Source organism: Crocodylus porosus, unplaced genomic scaffold (genome assembly GCF_001723895.1).
Source record: "Crocodylus porosus isolate Cpor-Errol unplaced genomic scaffold, CroPor_comp1, whole genome shotgun sequence".
In the NCBI taxonomy this organism is placed as follows: Eukaryota; Metazoa; Chordata; order Crocodylia; family Crocodylidae; genus Crocodylus; species Crocodylus porosus.
Genome location: NW_017728951.1, coordinates 8467047 through 8492712, shown reverse-complemented (window position 1 = coordinate 8492712; position 25666 = coordinate 8467047). Strand labels below are relative to the sequence as shown.

At 39.4% G+C, this 25666-nt stretch overlaps 2 protein-coding genes across 6 annotated transcripts in view; one reads left to right on the top strand and one right to left on the bottom strand.

Moving 5' to 3' along the window:
• Nucleotides 1–20304, top strand: part of ZRANB1 (zinc finger RANBP2-type containing 1) — a 56895-nt gene extending 36591 nt beyond the window's left edge. Inside the window, exons 7-10 of the mRNA XM_019555613.1 lie at nucleotides 4957–5077; nucleotides 5755–5884; nucleotides 17070–17299; nucleotides 18254–20304. Coding sequence (XP_019411158.1) covers nucleotides 4957–5077; nucleotides 5755–5884; nucleotides 17070–17299; nucleotides 18254–18472 — 700 coding nt within the window. The 3' untranslated portion in view covers nucleotides 18473–20304. The remainder of the gene's footprint in view (nucleotides 1–4956; nucleotides 5078–5754; nucleotides 5885–17069; nucleotides 17300–18253) is intronic.
• Nucleotides 20305–21311: 1007 nt separating this feature from the next.
• CTBP2 (C-terminal binding protein 2) overlaps nucleotides 21312–25666 on the bottom strand; it is a 261968-nt gene continuing 257613 nt past the window's right edge. For 4 of the 5 annotated variants that reach the window (XM_019555614.1, XM_019555615.1, XM_019555616.1 and 1 more), the window contains one exon: nucleotides 21312–24979. In XM_019555614.1, the coding sequence (XP_019411159.1) occupies nucleotides 24799–24979 (181 nt within the window). In that variant the 3' untranslated portion in view covers nucleotides 21312–24798. The remainder of the gene's footprint in view (nucleotides 24980–25666) is intronic. The other variant, XM_019555618.1, reaches the window with a different exon arrangement.

Genomic DNA, 25666 nt, shown 5'->3' with positions numbered 1-25666 from the left:
GGTCATCTGACCCCGGTGCTCTTTCCTGCCAAGGCAGGGGGTCGGACTAGATGATCTACCTAGGTCCCTTCCGACTCTAGCTACTATGAACTATGAAACTATGAGAAGTATCATTGGCATGAGCACAGCCTCCAGCTCCCTGGCCCTGGTGCACCTCCTTGTGGCTCAGTCCCAGCACTGTCCCAGGCTCAGCAGGCCAGATGCTTTCAGGCTCATGGAGCCCCTGGAAGTTGCTGACTCTTGGTATATGGGCATAGGGAAATAACTTTGTTCTTCTGGTAGACATTGTAATGTTTCTGTCTCGAGGAACAAAAATATTCCAGGCTGTTTCCAGTAGTAATTGGATTTCTTGCCACAGTGTATAGATCGACTTTTAAATACAGTGTAACCTCAGGAATCTGGCATGCTTGGGACTGAGCACCTGCTAGAAATTTGAAAACTCTGGAGTTTTGAAACCGGAGCGGCCCCTGGTCCTGGATTAGGGGTAGGTGGTTGCAGCAGCCAGTCCCAGAGCAGCAGCTGCACGTGGAACAGCAGCACAGGGTGGTAGATGGCAGCGGCAGCGCCGTGTGCAAGCTTTCCCTTCTGGTGCTCCGGGACTGGTTGCCACTACTCCCCAATCTAGTGCAGTTTTAAAAAGTGCCAAATGCTTGATATCTGGATTTATGAGGTTATACTGTAGTTGGTTTTTAACGTCAATTTTAGCCATGTTTTAAATCAGCAAGACAGAAACCTTAACTTTAAATCCACTTGAATCTTGTTTTGCATTTGTACATATTAAAATTATTTTGGTTTTAAAAAATTAACTAATTATGGATTTATGCTAAAATTTTGCTGCTTTTTTTAATCAGCCAAGATAACTGTTTAAGCCATGCACAATTATTTAATCAAAAAGACAGCTTAACATGAATTTATTCAGATTTTTTATTTTAATGTGCTTGTTAGAAAATGGTGAAAGGTGCATTTCTTACTTGGGTTTGTGTGTTTCTTTTTTTTTTTTTTAATTTCTGATTCATACCTATTGACCTTCTGGATTAAAATTGGAAAATCAATTAATGCAAAAAATTATTTTTAAAATTTGTTTTTTATTGGCAAGTAAAACTTAGTTTAACTTTGATAGATACGTTAAAAACATTTATTAGAGTATGATTTATATTTGAAACTGATTTTATTAAGCAGAAGACACTTCTCTATTAAAGTTAACATTATAATTGCAAAATTAAACAGATTACTGTTGGTCAGTGTTTACTTCAAGATTTAGGACCTAATAGATCTGTTCCTTGCACACATTTTTCTCCCTGTGGAGAGAAGAAAGAAATGTTCCTGCTTTCCCTCTGTGTTGTATTTTTTCCTACCCTCACGCCATCCCCCAGTCTGTCTTCAACTTTAATTGAGGGTAGTAATTTGATCATTTTTGTGCCTGTAGAAGAAAACAGTGCTCTATGATGATTTAGCCCTCTGAATTCTGGGTCCTGGAAGTTCCTCCTTTTCTGTTTTTACATTCTTTAAAACTTCAAGAGGACACACAGAGCTTAGTTTCACTTAAATTCATTTACATGATGTTAATAGTTTAGGTGCTGTTGTAATTTGTCCATACGTTGAAACACTGTGTTATGATTGCCTCATAATTCTTTCAACATCACCCAGAATAAGTTCTGGCAGTGAAAGTGAACTTAGTAGCCACTGAACTAAAAACTTGTTTCTTAAATTACTAGCATCCTAAATCAATTCACCCAAAAGAAAAAAAGCACCTCGATTTGTTGAACAAAAATAATTATTTCTTAAATAGAACATTCTTACTTGCATGAAATCAGAATGACTTGTTTGTTCCCTGTGGAGCAGAATTACAAATTGCTACAAAATGCATTGAATTGGCCACTGGAAATGGAGCATTCATAGGGACCTACTCAAATCATAATTTTGCATGTTTTATGGAACCATCATTTGAGGAGGTTTCCATTAAATCACTTAACCCCCCCAAATAAACAAACAAACAAACCCCAAACCCTTACTGAAAATAAAATTCTGGCTCCCCACTTGAGGAGCCCCCTCCTCCTTGTGCTGCTGATTGGCCGAGAGGGCTGCCCATCTTGCGACCCTGCTCCCTCTGCCAGTCAGTGGGTAGGGATGGGACTGCATGAGTGGCAGCACTCTTGGCCAATCAGTGGTGAGGGGTGGGGCTGCTCTGCCAATCAGCAGCATGTGGGAGGGAGGGGAGGGCTTGTCACACACAATCATGAAAATGGCAGTGGCTACTGTGATTGGTCTGTGAAATACCTGCCTGCCTCCGCAGTTTCAGTAGGTTTCTAATTATTGGTCGCAGTATGTTTGCTCATTTTGGCATTAGATCCCTAGTGGTTTCTTAGTCTGTGATTATCAATCTTGTACCAAGTAATTTGCTGGCTGACTTTTTTTTTTTTTTTTTTTTCACTCCATTCATAAAATAGTGCTGAATAACTACTTCTCTTTATGGAAGGTCTTCTATCATAGACTGTGGTTAAATTAATTCTTTGTATCAGTTTTTACTGCAGAAAACATTGGGAGAACTCCCACACCAGATCAGTCCTTCCTTATAGGTAGGTCTGTAGAGCTGGATCGCATTGAAGTGACAACAAAAGAAGTTTTAAAACGGATCAATAAAGTAAATACTAATAAGTTGCTAGGGCCACGTGGCATTCATGGAACTCAAAAGTGAAATGGCAGAATTGTTGGCAATAGCCTGTCACCTTTCATTAGAAACTACCTCTGTGCCAGAGGACTGGTAGGGTTACCAGTGTAATGCCTATTTTCAAAAAGGGTTCTAGAGTTATCCCAGGAACTACAGTTGATTTCACTTCCATCCCTAGCAAGTTGGTGGACTCTATAATAAAGACTAAAATTGTCAGTCACATGGACAAATATGATCTGGTATAGAAGTCTGCATGGGGCTTTTTAAGGGAAATCCTGCCTCAGTTATCTGGTAGAGTTCTTTGAGGGTGTTAACAACATTGACCAGGGGCATCCAGTTGACACAACACATTTGGGGTTTTGAAAAAGCTTTTGAATAAGATTCCTCATTTAAAAAAAAAAACATGCCATGAGATTGGATGGGAGGTTCTTTCACGGGTCAAGAGCTGGTTAAAAGGGAGGAAGTAAAGGGTCAGGCTTAATGGTTGCTTTTCAGGATGGAGAGAGGTCAAAACAGGTGTTCTGCAGTGATCTTTGCTGTGGCCAGTTTTGCTTCAGCATTTTCATCAATAGTTTGGAAATGGGGTTGCGCAGTGAAATCCAAATTTGTAGGTGATACCAAATTATTTAGGGTAGTCAAATCTCAAGCTGATGTAGAGGAGCTGCAGAAAGATTGTACCAAGCAAAGTAACTGGGCAAAAAAATAGCAGATGAACTTCAATATCAACAAATGCAAGGTAATTCACATACAGAAAAATAATCTCAAATATGTACACAATACTGGGTTCTGAACTAGCTGTTATGACTCAGGAAATAGACCTTGTAGTCATTATAGATGGTTCTCTAAAACTGCCAGCTGAATCTGTAATGGTGACCAAAAAAGCCAATAAAAATGTTGGGCATCATTAAGAAGGAGATGGAAAAAATATAGAGAGTGTTTTGCCACTGTATAAATCTATGGTGTGCCCATATCTTGAATATTGTATGCAGTTTTTGTCTCTTTCACAGAAATCTAGTAACATTAGAAAAGGTATAGAAAAGGGCAAAGAAAATGATTAATGGAATGGGTGGTTGCCATACCAGGAGAGTCTTCAGTTTGGAAAGGAGAAGGCTGAGGAAAGCTATGATAAAAATCTATGAAATCATGAAGGGTGTGGACAAAGTGAATGCAAACTGTTATGCAGAAATCTAGAACTCTTGGTTCCAAAATGATACCTTTCATTAGACCAACTGAGAGATTTTTGCAGTCTTTTCCTGCAAGCTTTCGGGCTCATGCATCCATCATCAGGCTCAGGGAAGGTTCAAAATTGGTAAACAAAGAGTTCTAGATTTTTGCATTTCTTTTTGTCTGAGACCAACACAGCTACCACATACATCCTGGGGAACTGTTATGCACTAAGTCCCAGAATACCAGAACTGAAATTAGTAGGAGACAGGTTTAAAATTGACAAGCGAAAGGACTTTTTTTACACAGGGTATAGTTACTTGTGGAACTTGTGACCAGAGGAGGTTGTAGAGATAGATAGTATAGCTGTGTTCAGAAAGGGACTAGACATTCATGGACGATAGATCCATTTTTAGCTATTAAACAGAACAGTTGGAGAGGTACCTTCTGGCATCTCTGAACCAACTCACGGGTACCAGGGAGGGCAATGAACAGGGGATAGATCACTTTAGATATACCTGGTTCTTCCTCTAAAGAATCCACTGTTGGAGATGGGATGATAGGCTAGGTGGACCATGGGTATCACCCAGTATGCACTTTATATTCTTATCTGTTGGGTACATCCTAATAGCTCATCTCTGTTAGTGGAAGGAAATGAGGACAGCTTACTCTGAATTGGTCGTCTCATTATGTTATGCACTCACCAATCCAAAAGATGAAGTATCTTGCCTTTTCTTACAGGCGTAACATAGCAATCTTGTTTAATTGTCTAACTACATACAATACAGTGCTGTAACGTTCTCGTTACAAGATGTTCTCGGAACTATTTTACAGGTAAGGAGCAAGTGATCAAACTTCTTGAGTTTTGGACGTTAACTTTTCTGATGCACGATATGTTTCTACACTTCATTCTAATGGAAACTGCCAGCATGAAAGAGCTAAGATGCAGAGTTGCACAAGATTTTTTTCTCTTTAAAATATTTTTGTAAGATGGAAACAAATATGCTTCAGTAAACTCTGCCTCTTGAGCTGGGGAATGAATATGGTTATTCAACGTTTCTATGACTCAGTAGTTTGAATTGAGAGCAAGTATTTTAGCATCTCTTCTATGTATGCTGTTGTAGGTTCTACACCCGTTGGAAAGAGTGGGAGTCATGGTACTCTCAGAGCTTTGGTTTACATTTCTCTCTGCGAGAGGAACAGTGGCAGGAAGATTGGGCATTCATACTTTCTCTTGCTAGTCAGGTAAGACTGTCTCTTTAGAATCTTGCTTTGAAAAAAGAAAGGAATTCCACCAGTTGGTGGTGTGTTTACTCCCAATATAGTTTTTTATCAGCTCTTTTTTAAACTAGCAATCTGAAAGGATAAATGCCTCCCACCATTGAGTTGTATTTGAAAATCAAATTTAAAAGTTCCAGTCTAACCAGTGGTATAAACAGTTCTGTTGAAATACTTGTTTTTGTTGCTGGCAGGCTTAAGCTTGTAGAAAATTGTGCAGTGAATGACAATTTCTGGCTTGTTCTGTTTAATACCTTACCTCCTTCCCCAGGTGCCTTCTAAAACTCAGGCATTTAAAAACAAAAATCATGAGAGAACTGAAGTGAAATTTTACAACTGAAAATCATCTCTTAGAATGGAATACTTATGCAGCTGGAGCTATAGTTGCTGCTGTTGTATGGAAATGCAGTTTGTATTTACAGTCACTTGTATTTTTAGGTTCCTCAAAGTGAACTATTCTATGAAACACTTTTGATTTTGGAATCCGGATGCTGTTCACTATTTCAAGAGAGTTTTTAGTTGGATTGAAAAAATGGGTTTTACAGAACTAATGCAGAAACTGCTTTATTAATAAGATAGCAGGAGCAAAAGTTATATCAAATATTTATTCCTAGTATTGTCTTGTTTTTTCTTTTTTGGTACAGCCTGGAGCAAGTTTGGAGCAGACGCACATTTTTGTACTTGCACATATTCTTAGAAGACCAATTATAGTTTATGGAGTAAAATATTATAAGAGTTTCAGGGGTGAAACTTTAGGATATACACGTTTTCAAGGTAAGCTTCAACAGTTTTTATAATCTTTACTACGTAATGAATTTGTATAAAGTCCAATTTTTATATCTACCTGCTACCAATATCTTGTACCAAGCTCCTTTCAAATTCCTATTAAGTGTCTGTTGTTTTTAAGTCTCTAGTTCTTAAATCTGTTTTTTTCAATCAGTAGTTCAGTTGATATTGGGAGACTGATTATTAAGTCAACAAGATTTGCTGGCAGGAAGCACTCTGGCTATATCAAGAATGAAAGGATTAATGTTTTAAATGCCACTTAACACAATATTTATAGACTTGAGGATTGCATCCAACATATTAAGTATCACTATTACATCTTGGGAGCTAAAAGAAACAAGTATATAATGAGGGTGGTAATAGCAGGCCTTTATGTGCAGGAAGAGGATGGCAATAATGAAGGTTTTGTCTGCAGTAGTTTTTTCTGGACTGGTACAAGCCATTAATTGTAGGTGTTACATCAAGACAAAAACAAGTGACCAACAAAACTGCCTGTCTGTGGTGCAGCTTATCTTAGTTTCAAACAGAGTAAAGTTGATGTTTTGTTTAATGAAATACATTGCCCTGCAATATAGTGTTTGTCAGAAACTACAGCACTGCTTTGTCAGATTTGGGTGTGTGGAACTGTAGCATTTCGGGTAATGGAAATCCACATTGTAAAAGGTTCTCATCTAAAGACGCAGTTGCTTTTTGAAATGTAAGTTGTTGTTTTTTTAAAATTTAAAATTCTCAAATTGAGAGAAATAATTGTTTAAGTTGCTAAATTATTTAATAAGATGTAACGCTCCTCAGCAGTTGTTTTTATCTATCTTAAAACTGTTTTCTAACTTGAAGCATAAAGTGAACAGAAAGAAATCTAAAGCATTGAATTCTTTTGAACTTTTGTCTCAAATCTAGAGACCTTAAAAAAAAAAAAAACAATCTATAAAGAACATTCTGTAGTTAAATCATCTGGAATGTAGTTTTACTTTTGGTACAGTTCAATTTTTATTTTGATGGTATATAGCATTTGGCAAAATGAGATCCTGGTCCTTGCTTGGGTCTAGTAAGTGCCACAGCATTACAGATAGAATTTCTAATTCACCATGTATAAAAATTATGCTGATAACAATTCCTGTATTTTTTTTAAATGCACTGAGAGTTTCAGTATATTTCATTAATTGAGAGAAAAGCATTCATTAGTTAAAGATGCATAATTTCTCAGCAAAGTGGGAGGCCTCAAATGAACTCTGGACTCCCACTTTTACTTCCCAGGCTTGTAAAAGACTAGAATTTACAAAGGTATCTGCTGGGTAGTTTTCAGGACTAAGGGGTATGTATGCCTTGTCACTCCACAGCGCCCCTTCAGGTGATTTGTGCTGCAGCCTGTAGGAACAGTTAAAGGAGTCATCCTCTGTCCTAGAGGTAAGGTGCCGTATTAAGAAAGGTAGAGAAGATGAAAGGGGAGATAGACTACTGAGGTGGAAATAAAGGAACTGTCAGTGTTTTACCATTCTTGTTCAAAAATTGGGCCTTACAGCTGGCATCTTGCTTTCAACAGTAGCCAGTTGCTTCTCAAACACTTAATTGCATGCTTTACAGAAATTGTTTATCTAGAATTATGCTTATTTTAACTTATTAAAGAAGTAATGTGCATACCTTGGTCAACTTTTATCTGATTTTTTTTTTTTTCCTTAGCTTTCTGGGCTAAAAGCCCAACCAACCTAGGATGAGTATAAAGATATTACCTTGTTTAAGTGACCAGTTCATTCTCGGTGGGGCTGGCATTTATTGATATCCAGAGATGGGCTTTTTGCTTTGCAAGCCAAATATGTTTGAGCACTTACTTGCATGTATCCTAGATGCTAACATTTTAGTACATGTATGTCTTTGGAATAAAAATTAGACAGGAATGTTAGGAGGGGGTGAAGGGTACACTGGTGTCATCTTTGCTGCTGTTTCTCTAATAATCCCAAATAGCATGCATAAAGATTAATTTAAGTAGATCAAGACTATTCCTTTTCACTGTAAACTTAAAACATCTCTACAAGGTAGGGTGTTCAAAGGTTCCAGGATTAGATTATGGTCTGTATATGACCTAGAGACTTTCCTGTGACATTCCTAGACACTTTTCTTAGTGACTTCCCCAAAACTGTGAACCTTTATTTTTTGTTTTTGTTTTGTTTGTTTTCACTTGAGTTTTTTATTAGGTTTCCAGAAACCTTTCTAAATTTTATTCTCTTGAGATGAGAGAACTTTTTTATTTGGATAGTTACATTTTAATTTTTTTATCTCTCTTTATAATGAATCTGTGCCTTGGCAAGTATATTTCCATGATGACTTTTCAAGGGTAGTTTAGAATAGTCAGGCTGGTTAATAGTGCGAGAGAGGAAAGAAGAAATGCTGGAATCCACTGAGCTGTTACTGCCAGAGACTATTCATTCTTTACTTTAGACTGACAGGGCTTTCTATCTGGGGGTCTCAGTGCAGTTTGCAGACATGGAGACATTTTACTCTACAGACAAACTGCAGCTGGCACATTTTGACTTTCTCTAGGTCAAAGAAACGGCCTAGAAGAGAGCTTGTGTTGTCTGACTTCTCTTGTCCACTGTTTCTGCTATAATTACTGTCTCCAAAAACATCTGGTTGATGGTCCTTTCATTGATAAAAGTGAACTGACCCTTTATTGCTTCCTTACACATACAGAATGGACAGTAATGATAGCATTTTTCTAAATCTCATGTACACCCAGTTACAGCATTAATTTCATGATGTGGTGAGAGGTTTTAAAACAAAAGGAAACAATGAGGCACATTCTGAAATTCCTTGTCTTGAACGTGAAGCTGAGATGGTAAATCCTAGCTTGATTTATGTTCTCTTGTGACTTCTTTTGCTTAATACATTGAGACAAACTGTTCCCATGCAATCTATATAATTGGATCCATTTAATAAATCTTAAAAATGTAGTAATTCTTGCTAATATGAACTTAGCATCTCTGAGTACTCAAATTGGCATTATTTGAATAAGGAAACTCCATCAGCACTTGTAAACACTGAAGCTGAGATATACATGTACGTCAGTTGTTCTCTGCTGCTTAGCAAAATAATTCCATTGTGTTATGCGGGGAAGCTTTAGTCAAGTGTAGATGTAACCATAGAAGCCAAAATTAGTAATTAATGTCTTGTAAAGTTTTACACTTAGTGTTTTTAATTACTGTTGTAACTCCTGCTGTTTCAGGCATTTAACACTATCTTCCTAAGATATACTATAATTTTCACATGCTTATATGGACCCAAGCAGCTCCCAAATACCCAACCTTGACATGTACATTTGCAACCACTACCACAGATCATGCAAATCTCAGACTGGACTATTTGGTCACACGAGATGCAGCAAACCATCTATGCCATACATAGGCTGCAACATCCATGATTTCTTGCAGACTAAAAGATGCCAATAAAAAAAAAAAAAAAATCATGGACCCATCCTTATCTTGTCAATCACAACTGCTGCAGCTGCTGAATGTTCTGTTTCACTGAAGCTGCTCCCTTAATCCTTTCCATTTCCCACCCCTTATCTCTCTCCCTAAAACTGACAGATGTAACGCTTAAGATGTGATTAACTGGTTAATTGCATCTTAAGTAGTGACCTGGCCACTTGCTCATTCAGTTGATGGTGTGATGAAATGAGGAATAAACCACAAAGTTATTACACAAAATGTTTAGAAGAAATTTTTTGTGGCTGATTCCAATCATGCCTTTAACTGAATATGTGGCCAGTGCACCCAGTCTCTGAAGTACACTGGACTCTTTCAAGACTGGTGCGTACCAGTGGCTGGGAGTAATCACTAGGGGCTCCCAGTCATGGGAGTACACCATGCTCCCCTGTGTTTGGAAGCCCACATTAGGTAATAGGAGCATCTAGTCCGCATGGGAGCTCCATGTGTGCTCCTGCAGTTGGGAGCTTTGAACAGCTGACTGGGGTTCCCAATGGAGGGGACCCAGGGAACGAAGCTTGCTGCTCACTGGTGTGGGGGGAGCCTGGGATCAGATTCTCCCTGCACCAGCTTTCGGGTACCGTGGGCTTTCGTGTTTTATCCCGCAGTCATGCTTCCTGCCCTGGACATGTGGCATGGCAGGAAGCACGATTGCTAGAATCTTGTATCGGATCCCATCATGTCTTTAAATGAACATCTGTCAGGAGCCTTAGAAGGACTGTAGGAGCAGGGAGTAGAGAATCCTTGCAGTATTCTGGCTCAGTGGCTCCGAGGTTCCTTCTTACTTTTGATGTGTTTTTGCAATAGAAATTTTGTGATTGTAGCACTAGTTGGCAGGTGCTGTTTAAAACATTTCAACCTATGAATCTAAAACTGCTATTTTTTTTTTTTTTTTTTTTACTTTCTTGAGGTCTAATTTTTAAGAAACAGTTTAATCTCCTCCATGGTGTTTTAACAAACTTGACATGCCTGGCCATCTGTAAGTATATGGATAGTTGTTTACTTTTGTGAAAAGATGGGAGGGAAAAATACTGACTTGCTGCTCTTCAAAATATTAATGATCCATGTCAATCTCTCCAAGTACCTAGAATAAATGCATCAACTTGCTATAAAAACATTTGTACCAAAACCTATGGTTGCACAGCATTAACAAAAGGCTACACATGTAATACATAAGAGGGCTGCAGCAATACTGAGTTGGTCCTGGACAAGTCATAAAACAGTCTATTAGGAAAATAAGTCAATACAAACCATTCTTTTAAGTCTCTAGCTTTAATAACATCCCCACAACCTCCATCTTTACAGAATCATTATTTTTTATTGTAACAGATTCCCAGTCAAGTTTGACATTTCACTTGTATATGATAATGCACATATACCAACTGTCTCAGCTTTAGAATTCTTTGAAAAATTGCACTTTTTTTAAAAAGCAGTCCTTTCTAGATTGAGTCCAGATTTTAATAAGAACCTGATTTGTTTCTAATTGGTATAATTACTGGAGAAGTGACTAGAAGTACTCATAAGGGCAAAAGAGAAGTTATGTGTATTCATTCACTAGGCAGAAGCATGCTGTAATCAAGGACCCATCTGATGCTTGTGATCTGAATGGTGATGCAGAAATTATCCATTACTACTTTTCTCTGCTTCTCTGGATTAGTGCAATGCACTTGTTTTGCCTCATTCAGGTATTTGTTGTACTTCAGATTTGTGTAGTGACAACAGATGACTGAATTATAAAAAGCAGAAATATGTGGGACCCTGGAGGTTTAACAGCTGAATGAGGAATCTTAAACCAGGAATACATTATGATACAATGTTGGTTTCTGGTATCAAGCTTATAGTTGATGAGTTTTGGTGCTGGAGGGGGGAAGCATCAAATTCTTTCCTTTTCATGGACAGAGCTAACTTCAAACTTATTTTAACTAGCTGCCTCACAATGTTGTACCAATACCTGCCATTGCAGCCTACATGCATCAATATGTAATTGTATTGGCTTGATGCATCTACTGAAACAAGGCCTCTGGAAGTACTAAAGCACAACACAGTAACTACCCATACCTTGCCGTGCATGTTAGATTTTGCTGCTACTTCATCACTGCAGTGTGCTAAAATGGGGGAGCGTGCTGCAGTGGTCTAGTAGCTGCCAATCACGTGTAGACTCACGTGATCACTACAGTAATGTAGTGCATCACTATGGTGACATAGGGCAATGTGTAGAGGTACCCAAAGTTACCTTTTTTAAGTGAAACTTTAGACTTGGTGGAGTTCAGAGTTTGAAAAATCTACTAGTATGTAGTGATTGATTGATTGATTGATTGATTGATTGATTTTATTTTTGTGGCTTTCTAATCTTAACATACACAGGAACTGGAATAGTCTGAAAAGACTCTACCCTGTGTTTTAGCTGCAAAAAACCGTCAAGGTGGGGGAGTAGGAGATTCACTGGTTAATTTAAGTCTCATGAAGACTAAAGAGCAGGAGGAAGAATTTAATAGGCTGTTCCTTCCTGCTTTGGAGGTGTTTGCCTATAGTTGTGAGTAGCTCCAACTTGGTAGTTTGTATAAATGCACTGTACACAGTGAAATGGATGAGGACAGGAGTTTGCACCAGTTGAGCTTATTGTGGTTAAACGGAGCAGAGGAATATGAATGGATTGGGCTTCCATAACTTTTCTGACATTTTCCTGTGGTGCAGCTTAATGTCTAGTAGACCTTGGGTACCTCTGCTTCTTCCTTGTGGGAGCTGTGGTGGCAGTAGCAGCACCACACTAGAGCTGCTGTTGCTGCTGCTGTGAGAACTTCATAGCCTGTTAAGACTAATTGTAAGTCCCATGAACTGTAGAAGAAGGGAGAGGGATAACCCTGCCAATCAGTAGTAAGATGGAGAGAAATGGGAGGAATCGGTAAGAGATACTGCTACTGGCACAGCCTCAAATTCCCAACAAGGGATGGATGGGACTGAACAGGGACAGGGAATGTTAACACTGTGTTGCAGATAAGTGGGACTGGGGATGCTCTGTCCGTGGAGGGGGGTCTTTGTTTCAGAGGAGTAGGTGGGGTTCTGGATGTTTGGGCAGACATGCATGCCAGGTGTGTGGAAAGTTTACTTTGTTAATGCCCTTTTAATTTGGATATAAGCCATTTAGGCAGCGATTCCTGAAGGGTATGCTGTAGCACACTGATGTGCTGAGAGAGAAGTGGGAGTGTGGCATGAAAAATGGGTTGAATGGGCCCTGGCCATGCCAGTCCGATGTGGCTGGACGGGGGCTGCAGGTTGGCAAGTGAAGTGTGCCACCAGTTTTAATCCAGAAAAAAAAATTTGCCCCAGGTACCAAAAATTTGCAAAACGCTATATTAGGAAAAAGGTCATAAAAGGTATGGTTTAGGAGATGAGTTTCATATATGGCCCCTAGTGGTGAATACCTTGAACACAGGGCTAAGGATTCATTTAACTGAAGCAAGAGTGTAGGTTGTAGCTGTGTTGGTCTAAGGACATAGGCAGACAAAGTTCTTTGGGTAAATCTGATATCTTTTATTAGACCAACTCAAAAGTTGGTTGGTATAATAAAAGATTGATATGGTGTAATAAAAGATATCAGATTTACCCAAAGAAACTTGTTTAACTGAAGCAGGCTTCCTTTTGATAGCTGTGGAAATCCTGTTAGCAGCAACTGACTGTTTGGTGGAGCTTTTCTCCTGGGCCTCTCCTGTTAGTCCTATTAGTCACAGAGCCTAAGAGCCAAGAAGTGAGCAGAGCCCATGAAATCCTAAATTTGTTATAAAAATTAATTGCCATAGTCCTGAAGAGAGGGACTTGGGGGCAACCAAAGTGATTATAGAAAAGAAGAGTTCCTATGTCATTGGGACTGTTATTGTTGAAGCTTGTAACATTGCATATCTGAGAGGTCTTACTTTTTCAAGTTGTGGTGGAGGTGGTCTCATCTGCATGGTGTGTTGCTTAAAAACAGTGCTGTTATGCAAATTAGGTTGTAATATGCATTTTTATAAGTGTAAGCATTCAGCGCTAAGAAATTAGCTCTCTCTTCAATGCTTGATTTGACTTGAAACTTCAGCACAACCAGTATTGAAATGAAAAATATGTTAAATAATTTGCTTACCCACCTACGCAGAATTAATTTCCAGGAATTACAGGAGCTTTTTCACTGCATTAGCTATTAGCATGTATTTTCAATGTAACTTTGCGCTCCTCATTCCTTTGGATAATCTCATTTACTTTAGACACACAGCTGCTGCTTCTTTTTTTGCTAATGGTTATCCTTTTTATCCTGCCATTTGCTACTTTTAAATCAAGGTAATCAAATGTAAAGTTGGGATATAGTTGAAAGTTATATTCTCATTGACAGGGAATAAACTACAGGGGAGCTGCCAAATGAATCTCACCTCCACATTTAGACTTTTATAGAATTTTAATATGGACTTAGAAACATCTGTATAGCTAGAAAAAGATAGAAATGAGAGAGAAAACAGACACATTTCTTTGGAGAGTTTAAAACCTAAACATCAGGCTTCCAGAAACCTGATATGAGCAAGTGTCACCGTTCAGTTTTCATTCTCCAGGCTCGGAGAAACGCAAGAGAACCTACAGAAGCAGTTGCCAGACTTTTCTGTTGACATCTCCACTTCTGGTTGCAAGCCCCAGATCTGCAGTTACGTTCTTGTTGTGCTTCTGACCCCTAGTTTGGGAATGGCTGACTTAACAGGTGCCCTTTTCAGTATTGCCCTTCAGTATCTTAATGTTCAAGGAGGAGATGGGCTTATTTTGTTGCAGCCTCAGCTGCTAACCTACTGGAGATAGCTATGCTATTAAAGGTTGCTATGCTACATATGCACTTGGTTTGTACCCAGCTATTTATAAATTGTCACAAGGTAAGGCATACTTTTGCTTGAATTGTCTTGCTGGGGTACATGTAAAGAGTTACTCGTGTTCCTGGAGGAAAAGAAAGGCAGTTATGCTTTGAGAGTTGCTGTGCCTGACCAATTTGCTTGCTTTGCTTTTAAAAACGATCTGGAAAAACTGCAGCTTCATTCAAAGTCTGTGGTTCTCATTTGTCTAAGTTTAAACTGACTGACCTGCTTTCATCAAAGACAACAGTATGACCTTTCAGCATTTCTCAGTTAATTGATATAAGTAATTAATGCAGTTCTAACTTTTTAATGCAGCATTTTGAGGCTGTCTAGCCAGACAGGGACAGTTTGCCATGCATCTTAAGTACTACATAATATATGGTATAATAATATTTTTAAATAATTTGTGAAAGTATCAGGTTAATTCTTGGTTTTTTTTTTTTAAAGAAAATGATAAATTTGTTTATGATACAGAATTTAATCAGATCAAGTGGTTGAAAACAAATCTTTGTTACAACTGTTAAATTTACTGTTGTCTATTGTACTATACATTTTAGGGGAACAGTATTGCAGTGACAGCTAGAACGATAAGTGCACCTGTGTGCCAACTTTAACTATATTGAATTAGATTGTGCACATAATTTCTTGCTAAGCCAGTGGTTCTCAACTGTGTTTGACTCGACATTATGGAAAAATATTAGAGCAGGTTTTTTGTTTTTTGTTCAGAAAGCCCACAACAGGTCAGCATTTTTAACGCTATGGATCCCCATCTTGAAACCTCTGGATTTATGTTGTGGATCATTAGGGGCCTACCAAATTCACGGCAGGAGTAGGCTGTGCAGTGGCTCCTTTCACCTTTGAAGGTTCCCCTATGTGCCCCCCACTGCTGATCAGTCGAGGGGCCCCACTGCTCACTGCTTGCATGTCATCAGCGGAGAGGCAAAAAATGCAGTTTTAAATATGGCACCTAGGCCTCAGACCTCTCAGTGCTCACTTGGCTCAGGGCGCCTGCGTCTACCAACTCTGCTCAGGGCACGCTTAACCTAAAAGACTGTGGGAGCAGGGGTTATAAGGTGCCCCTTACTCACCTTTCACTGGGGCGGTGACAGGCCTGGCATTGCTATGGGCACCAGACCATCCTACCCCAGCAGGATGTAGTTTTTTGGTCATGCCCAGGACGTGGAGCTGCCTCCTTCCCCAGAGGTCCTGCCCATATACCTCCATGATGTTGTGAGCAGCAGCTCAGCTGGGTGGCGTTTTCTGCACAGCTGCCAGCAGCAAACTGCTCTCTTATCCCTGAGGGCCCGAGCTGAAATGGAGGCTACTTGGCCCTCTCCTCCAATCACAGGGCCCTCCTCTGGTCATGTGACTGCCTCATCAGGGCTGGCCCACATGTGCTGGCTGCCCTGCTGCTTGCTCTAAGCCCTTAAAATGGCAGGCACCAAGGGTGCTCTGCCAGTCACCTAATAGTGCCAACATTGTGCGGCATCTGGCAGCACCCTTGACGGGATCTCAAAGTGCCCCAGGGTGCTGTGGAGCCCTGATTGAGAATCACTGTGGTAGGCCAGTAGTGATTGGCTGTGCTGAAAAATGGATCCATTTCCATGGGACAGCAGCCTTCAACTGCCTGAAGAGGGGTTCAAAAGAAGGAGCTAGGCTGTTCTCAGTGGTGGCGGATGACAGAACAAAGAGCAATGGTCTCAAGTTGCAGCAAGGGAAGTTTAGATTAGATTAGATATTAGGAAGAATTTTCCCACTAAGAGAACAGTAAAACCCTGAAACAGGCTACCCAGAGAGGTGGTGGACTCTCCTTGCCTTGAGGTTTTTGAGACCCAGCTAGATGAAGCCCTGGGAGGGATGATCCAGCTGGGGGTGGTCCTGCTCTGAGCAGAGCATTGGATTGGATGACCTGAGGGTCCCTTCTAACCCTAATTTTCTATGCTTCTATGACAGCTGCAATGTGGTGGGTATGTTTTTTCCATCAAAAAAAAAAAAAAAGTCAAAGAATCTTGATAAGCTTAAACATTTGGGCTGTGAACAAAATGAATTCAACAAAATAAATGTGAGATGCTATACCTAGGGAATAAAAAACTAAGTGCATGGCTGTAAATGGGGGATAAACTGGTGCGGCAACAGCATTGCTGAGAAGCGCCTGGAGGTTATGGGATGGGAGCGGGGGTACGGGGGATCACAAATTCAGTGAGTCAGCCATGTGGTGCTTTTGTCAAAAGAGCAAATGCTAGTTATTCAGGGAAGCCTTGTATTCAAGACATTACCTGTCACTGTTGGGTGGGCTTCCAGCTGTGTGCATTTCTAAGAAGGACTTTTTTAGGACAGAAGAGAGGATCTAGAGGTGATCAGCAAAGATAAGGGGTTGGGATGTAGCTGCATGAGGGCAAGGTGAGGGAACTGGGCATGTTCGGTCTGCAGCTTAATGGGGGCTTGACAGCAGTTCTGAAATGCTTGAAAGGCTGCCATAACGAGCAGGGAGAACTGCTCTCTTTAGCCACAGAAGGCAGGGCAGGAGGCAGTAAGTTTGTTGCCAGGAGTGCAGGTTGATAGTCTCAGGAAAAACAGCTGAACTGTAGGGCAGGAGAAGGAGCGGTCTATGGAAGTTGCAGCCACTCTTTCTGGGGGCAGGGCTAGGAGGCTGGCGGAGGTGGTACATTCAAGCAAAGGCTGCATAGGCATGTGTCTGAGGATAGTTTAGAAATGGTGAACCCTTTCATCTGTGCAGACAGTTGGACTAGATCACCTTTGTCCCTTCTAACGTGATGAGTCTGTAAAATGAAAGAAGGTCCCAGGCCTGTGTCTATCCCTTTTGTCTTTTAGGTGTGTATCTGCCTTTGTTATGGGAACAGAGTTTTTGTTGGAAAAGTCCTATTGCTCTGGGCTACACAAGGGGCCACTTCTCTGCTCTGGTTGCCATGGAGAATGATGGTTATGGCAATCGAGGTGCCGGTGCTAACCTGAACACTGATGATGATGTTACCATTACCTTTTTACCATTGGTCGACAGTGAGAGGAAATTGCTGCACATTCACTTCCTCTCTGCTCAAGAGGTAAGACATTTTGTAACTAAAACTGGTGTATCGCATGTCCTGTTCTCTATCCCCCTCCCCGCCTCCATGGATGTTTCTAATTGCGGGTACTGAAGGACTCTGCAGTTTGGCCTAAAGTCCATACTGTATCCTTTCCTTACTTCTGTTCCCTTCCCCATCATTTTAGACTGTTCTAAAGGATGCTTTCCAAGTCTGTGAACCCTTATTTACTTGTTATTTGAGTGCAAATGTACAACATTGGTGAATACAGATGAACCCAAAAATAGGCAACAGTAAGGCCAAAAGAGGCTATATTCAGCCCTAATGTGAATGGATATAATGTAATTATTAGCCAGTAGGTTTTGAAAGTTAGCATTTAATATGGCTGTTTGCTCTAAGGTGTCTATGTTTGTTTTTTCTGACGGATACTGACAGGAACCGGTTTTGGCTAACTAAAGGCACACTTTAGGATCTTGAGATCAAAAGGGCTATGAGAGCTAGTCTAAAAAATGCTTTGCACAGAAATACTATATAATTTTTGAGCTACAACTGTGAATAATCTTTTTTTTTATAAAAGCAGGGGTTTTGACTAGTGCACTACTAGAACTGTAAGGCTTGCTTTGCAAATTATAAGCTCTCTGCAAGACCTCATCCATTTTAGAGTTGTGCTTGCTATAAATGTACAATGTCACACATTTACTAGGAGAATTTTGAAATTAGGTTGAGAAGAAGAAACAATTCAAGAATTAATGAATATATTGCTTTTGAAACATTAGAATTTGTGAGCCCTTAGATGGGCTTCTAATCAAGTTTGAAGGAATCTAAATACTATGAAAATGCAACTTTTCCACAAAGGCATTTAAAAGGAAGAATGTTTCCACTAATATGGATCTCACAGTTCATGGCAGGCTGCTGCTTTTAAAGATCTTGGCAGTCTTGACACCTTCACATTGTGTCTGTTTTCTCTTCCTAAAGATAGGTAATGAGGAGCAGCAAGAGAAGCTGCTCAGGGAGTGGCTGGACTGCTGTGTGACAGAGGGAGGAGTTCTCGTTGCTATGCAGAAAAGCTCTCGGCGCCGCAATCATCCCCTCGTCACACAAATGGTAGAGAAGTGGCTCGATCGCTATCGACAGATCCGACCTTGTACATCCCTTTCTGATGGTGAGGAAGATGAAGATGACGATGATGAATGATGAAATCAAAAGAAAATACCAGTGCATACTGTCTGATGACCCCAAAGTTAGCATTATGCTCCAGCAGTTTGTTATGGAATGACCCAATTCTAGTGGAACTGTGCTGGAAAGGATTTTTTTAACCAGTGTGGGGAGAATGTAGAGCCTTGGCTGCTGTGTGAAGAGAGCTAAGTTGGTTGGACTGCAGTTTGTTAAAAAGAAAAAACAAGAGAAACAAAAGAATCCCCTAATTTTATTATCAAGACAGAAAAAAAATTCTTTCCAATTGTAAATCTGTCTATAAATGTACCGCATGTGGTTGTGTAAGAAGTTGTGTAATAGGAAAAGTATACCAGCATCTTAAAATTACTGAGAAATTTTTTTGAATAAGGGCACTTACAAAAGCACATGTTAGATGGATATTTGTTCCCTCTGAGATTCTTTTACAGTAGTGCTTGATATTCTAATTCACTTTTATTCTGACACATTTCCTTGCCAGGCCCTTTGTGAGATCTTATTAGTGCCCAGGTCAGGTTGTGAGGATTTTTGTTTACACAAACTACCCGCAGCAAGTTGGACATAAAGACCAGTCCATTATTTTATTAATATTTTAGTTATTGTTTTGCCCATTATAATAAAATCAAATCTTTAATGAACAAACTGGAAGAAGAACTAAATTTTTCATGGAGTGAAATTTTTTTGAATTGAATTGAAGAGCCTTTTTTTATTTAATACTTCATCCTGTTACATTTGCTTAGAGATTTCTTTCAATATGGTCAAAATATTTATTCAGAAAAGTGACGTAACTATAAGGTTTCTTATTCCAGTGATTCTAGACTAAAAGTGTTTGAGTTAGCAGATGCTACACATGATTTGAGAATTTTCTGTTGTTCAAACCCAGTCTTGCTGTGATATGTATAGTATATCATTTAATCCTTTAAATATATCATAAATCCACATTGCCGCAAGTGAAAAAAATGCCTTTTAAAAGGGGCATTCATTCCTTGGTTATTAAAATCTCATGAGGGAATGCTTGACAGTTCTGATTTAAAAAAAAAAAAATTATGCTAAAGTTGTTTTTTAAAAGCACTGTATTATCTATTTCTCAATATGTAAACCTGGGAATTTCTTGCATGTTGATTGATGTGGCCATACTTAAATGTAAGTTCCTAAAAGTGTAAGTTCAGAGTATATTCTCCCATAGAAATTGTTATATTTGATTAACTTTAACCATGCAGTCTGTAATGGATAAAGTCTATCTAAAATTTCACTTAGAAACACTAAAGATTAATGCCAGTTTCTTTTACACAGGCAGTGTAATTCCAATCTTGATAAGCACTTTTGACGTTTATTGGTGGTGTGGCTGGTGGATCGGGAATTTTTCAGTAGATGGCATTATTTGTTTTTAACTAGGATTTCGAAAGAAGCCCCATAGCACGTATTTTTGTGTAGTCTAAAGCTATGGACACCCTAAGGAACTTGCTGCTTTTTCTTCCAAATGCTGCTTAGATGGTGTTTGAAATGTGCACAACTCCTATGTAAACTTGGTGACAAAACACCAAAACTATAGAAATAATGAAGTACTGTATTATGTTAGCAGTTTTTCCCATCACAGATTCCATTGAGATTTATTAAGAAATGTGTCTTCACACTTTTGGCCATTAGGTCACCTTTGATTGGTGCATGCACAAATTTTCAGGTAAACAAATGCATGTTTCTCTGCAATATACGTATGATTTACCTGAGTGAAATAGGAGAATTGCAGATAGTGAACAGGTTCCACTTTATATACAGTCCTAATTTTAAGTTTGCTTTTGAAATGCAGTATTAAGGTAAAATGATATCTTGTCCTCTGTTCGTTTGAACTTTTGTTACATTATAGCCAAATCCAGGTGTACCTTGAACAGTGGGCTACTTCATGGCCTGCCTACATGGGGAAGTTGGTGTGGAGTAGGCTAGGGTGTGAATTCAGAGAGCACAAGCTATTTTGTACTCGCCACCAGGGTGGGCACTCGTGGTCTGTACAAAGTATACCTGCCGAAGTGCATTAAGGGGCGCCTGGCCAGCAGGGAGTGTGGAATAGCTAGTGCTCTGTGAACTTGGTCTCATCTTACTGTGATAACATCCTTTGTAGGCAAGCCCTTAAGTAAACTAGGAGCTAGTGCTTTCATTTCAGTAGGCCACTGGAAGCGGTGTTGATGCGCCATTTTACAAAAAATCTTCATGAAAATCCTTCCCACTGTGATGAAACGTTACTGGGAATTGGAGGAAGCACAAGGGATTGTAAAATGGCCAGAAAGATCAAATGTAAGAGAGGACAAACCTTTCTCTAGCCAAATGTGTGCAAGAACAAGCCTCATCTCTAACAGCCATCTAGGCAGCTTGCGACTTCCTTTATGAAGAAAGAAACATTTTGCAGTTAATGGCAGTACCATGCACTCTGCTACATCTCTGCTGTTTTAAAAACCAGACCAAACCCTGGGATGCTTAACATCTGTCTTGTGCTTTTTCTTCCCAGTTGAAACTCTCTCCTGATGCATTCGCGTTTCAGCTTTGTTTATCATTACTGTTTTTCTGATGTGCTATAAAATAACACGTTCAGGCTAATGAACCTCACTGCGTTTTGAGAACTTGAGAGGCTTTAAAAGAATCCCCTGCCTTGAGCTCTGGAAGCTCTGCTAGTGCTGCATTTGGCCTTTTCGATTAGCGAAGGGTGCAAGTAATTGGCCTTTTTGCTGTCAGTGTATACCAGTAGTAATCTCTCCAAATAGAATAATTAAAGATTTACAGATACCGAATTGTACTTGGCTGCCAAGTCCTGCTGTATTGGCTTAACTGTTTTTTAAAAAAAAGAAAAGTCTTTTGACTTCTTGGCATTGGTGAAATATTCCCCATATCATTGGTCCCAGAAATGTATGCATGCACACCTAGTGCGGTCTGTGGTTCTTCATTTCAGACTCGTCCCTGTCTGCATCTGGCTTTTTTTGGGAGAAATTCCTTGGTCAGTTTGCCCCTTGCATCATTTTTGTTTTAGTAGGTTATACACAGTCTAGCCATAGTAGTCCCAAGCTAAGCTGTAAGTGAACTCTGCGAGGTTCCAGCAAGTCATAACCCGATGCATTGAAATAAAAGTTGGAGAGTCTTGTCGCATTATGTTTGATCAGATAACTTCCTTTGTGAGCTTTGCTTTCTAAAGAGGTATCGGGTTTTTTTTAAAGAACAGCTGCATGGGGTATCTGCCACCAAAGCTGCACTTTTTCTTTCTGGAACTGCTTTACGTGCTGTGGTTGAAGGACCTCCTGCTTTCCTTCCTTCAGTCCATGAATAGTAGCGGGCTTACTTTTTAGCAAGGTGACAGGCATGTATCTTGGATTATCAAGTAGTTGCTATTCTTTTTATCTCCATTTGCCCACAGACTTGCAGCACGCTTCAGGCACTTCACTTGGACCCTCAATCCATCTTGTCAGGATAGATGCAGGCTCTTCTTCACTTTCATTTAAAGCCTGGTGGCTGCATATTTTGCTGGTAGTACCATTGAATCCCTCAGTAATGGCCACAACTGCAGGAGTAACAGATTACTTCTAGAACTGCAGCCTGTTACTACGATGCTCCCATTAATTAGTCTGTAACATTTGGATTTTTTTAGCACTCTAGTGGCAGTTGTTGTCTAAACTTACTTGCATCTGGTCTCTTGTCCAATACTGGATGAAAGCATAGCGTCTACCATTCCCTGCAAGGACTCGTTTCCCTAGTGCGAAGTCGACTGCTGGCAATGGATGCCCTGGGATCCACTGACACAAAGGATTTGATTTCGCAGAAAAGGATTTTTACCCATCTGGAATGCAGCTGCTTGCTTTAAAAGCAAATGAAAGTACCAGAACTAGTTATTTGAAAAATAATTTTAGACTTTGACAACATGAATTCACCGTTTTCTCTTGTTTTACCTTCATTTTATTTTTTTTCCACCAAAACGTCTTCTCTGTAACTAACCTGTCTTATTCTCCTGGTTTCTCTTTGCTGGTGTTTATGGATAATCATTTATATGTGCTGTTAATCATTGACAAAAGGATGGTCACTTACCTATGACATGCGACCTCTTTTTAACATGTTTGAAGCTGGTAATTAGCTTTCAGTTTAATTTAAAACAAAAAAAAATACAGAAGTTTTGTAACTAGAAACCTTTTTGGCTTCAGCTTTTTTTCAGTCTTTTTTTTCTTGTATCAAGTTATCTGCTGTATCTAAACAAATGGTACTGGTATCTAGTTAGCTAGCTTTAAAGGGAACTACAGTAATAATACACAGGCCCTTTGTGCAGTGAGCTTTAAAGCTGCTAGTACTTCTCAAGCACGTAAATGTTCTCTAGAAGTTTGCTTATACTTTCTCTGCCTAGCATAGGTAAGAACTAATGCAGGAGTTATAAAAAATGTTCAGCTGCCAAAGGGCCACCTGCTTCCAACTCCTAAGGCAGATGACACTGATCTTCATTCAAACTGCAAACAGGGAAGGAGCAGTCATTGTAAATATTAGCAAAGCAAAACATGTTAAAACTACACACTTCTGCTTCCTGATATCAGTCATAAGAAAGTCCGTGGAGGAAACCAACGGAGGTGAGGTTTTGTGGTGTTGGTTCTTTTTTTCTTGGCTACCTTTTTTTAATTTTGAGAAGTTGAGAATTCACTATGAATTGGCAAATCTGAACTGTCCCGTCTCCTCTGCGCCCCCTACCCCTGCAGTCTCTCACACTTGCATTTTGAGAAGGTACCTAAGTGTAGAGCCTCATCTGATGTAAATCGTCATCGCTCTGCTGAAGTCAGTGAAACTCTGGCTGTCGGTAGCTGACAGTCGGTCTCTGACGCGTCACAGTTCTGACGACCTGCACTAAAGCCACATACGCCCTGCCTCTGTATTGTGTAGTCATTCTCTTTCAAAGTGGAGGTACTAGAGCATTATAGTTGCACTTGTATACCTTAATTTACATTCTCAGGTTTTTACTTGGAAACATCATTAAATTGCTTCAAGGGCTCTTATATTTCAGAAATTATAGAAATTTTATCACTTTTTATTGAAAACTGCACTGAACGCTAAATGTTCACCTTTACAATAAACAAATACAGTAACGGTAACACACTAAAACAAAACAGATTTCTGATAGCCATTGTTTTTTTTTTCTGTTTGGGACAGCTTAAGATTTTTTTTTTTTGTCACAGAAACAGGAATGTACCCATACAAAGGCTCAAAATAGGCCATCTTTTTTTAAACAAAAAGGCGATGATTCACAAAAGACTATGAATATAACATGTAACTAGTTGATACAAATCTAATAGGATTTGTTAAAATCAGTCACATCTAATAACACATTTCTGAAGTGTTCTTGTATAAAATATTACGTGAAGAAAAGAAGACTTTATCAATGTCTAAAAAAGTGGGTTTTGTTCATAGACAGTCTGACAAGTTACCATAAAAAGTGTTTCCTGAGACATAAGGAAATGCAACATTATTCTTGAACCCTTTCCAGCTCAAGACTTTTTTCCACTTGATAAAATAGCTGCAGATTTAAAACTGAGAAAATATATTTGAGTACAAATAGTGAATGAAATTTAATTTTTTTTTTTTAATTTTTTTTTTTTTTGCATCATTGGAGGGCATAACTGAACTTACAGCTACTTTATTCAGTGTGTTGGTCAGATGACACATTTTCATTTGGTGGGGAGGGGTTGGAGAGAAGTGAATATTGCTATATACCTTTTCTCCCTCCACCCCCCAGCCCAAGATTCCTCGCCTGAATGGCTATATCTAAACACATTAGGAGAACTTTTCTATATGTTGCTGGCCATGTAAGACTGCAACAAGATAATTTTTTCTTATCTCTAGGCCAGTATTTTCTCCTACTGCAAGAAGAGGTCACTAAGATACATGAGGAAGGAAAGGGCTGAAGCCACATGATGGTTTCCTCTTAAATTTCTAATGTTAACTCCGTGAGGCTTGCTTAATGCAATGTTCTGAATTACAGGTTCGTTAGCCCTGCTATTCCCAAAGGTTTGAGAAGGGAAAGATCTATTTTGTGATTTGATGCACAGATGAAGGAAACTTAACATACAATAATAGAAGCTGATCGTTTATGTATCACATCCTAGTTTTCAGCGCTTCAGTAAGCAGAGATGACTTCTTCGGGGTTTCTCCCCAGTCTTGACTGCTATCACTTTGTTGTTAACACTGGAACATCAATGATGCATCTGTCCAAAATCAACATTACAAATTTTGTATCAAATTTTTTTTAAGTTCATGTATAACTTTTTTCCCCAATGTCTCTTGGTCCCAAGTTTATTGAATGATTTTTAAGTTATCTGCTATTGCTCGTTGGGGTGTTCCCTGTTGTCCCCATGTTTTGTGGGCTGATTAGGAGATGGAGCTTGGGATGGATGTGCCACTGTTGGAAGATTGTGAGTAACGGGAATGCCTCCAGGGATGATGCCCTCCATAGCTGCTGGAATTCCTCCAGGTGCTACACTGACCATGCCAGGTGGATACCTGGAGGAAGGGGGGGGAAAAAAAAGATGTTTTCAAGTCAGCGTATACTGCCGTAGTATAGAAAAATACACTTATTGAGAGTGATTTGGGGGAGGTAGCGGGGGTAGGAACCAAAGAATTCCATTCTTTCTTAGCCTCTAATTTGTTTAAACTAGCATCTAGTTGATTCAATGCACATATTTTTTTCAAATCAATTCATCTTAAAGGTGCTTCTTCCTATCCTCCCACAGCTATCCTCTGCTGCTGTAGAGGTGTTTTAATTATGCCAATAAGCTTTGATGCTGTAGCCTGATGATATACCTTTTATAATTAAGTATTTTCTGGTGTTGATACCTACTGCAGGGCTTTACCAACAAAGTACCTAAATCAGAAATTCAAGAAAACTGCAGGTTGCCAAAGAATGCATCTGTATTTCTCAAGTGTTTGGCTGGCTGCGGCACTGGCAGGTAAGGGGTGAAGCAAGGATGAAATGGACTTGTGCAGGCTGCAGCACCCGCATCTTCCTGAGCAACTTCCATAATCTTTGCTTTAAAAAAGAAAGGAAAAAAAAATACTCATTCAAAAAAATAATTCTATCAGACAGATGTAGAGGAAAGAAGAAAAGCTCTTTAGCTGGGTGGAGGAGCTCTTTAGTATATTGATCATGTGCGTATTTCTGTATCTATGTGACTTTAAACGTTCTGCCCT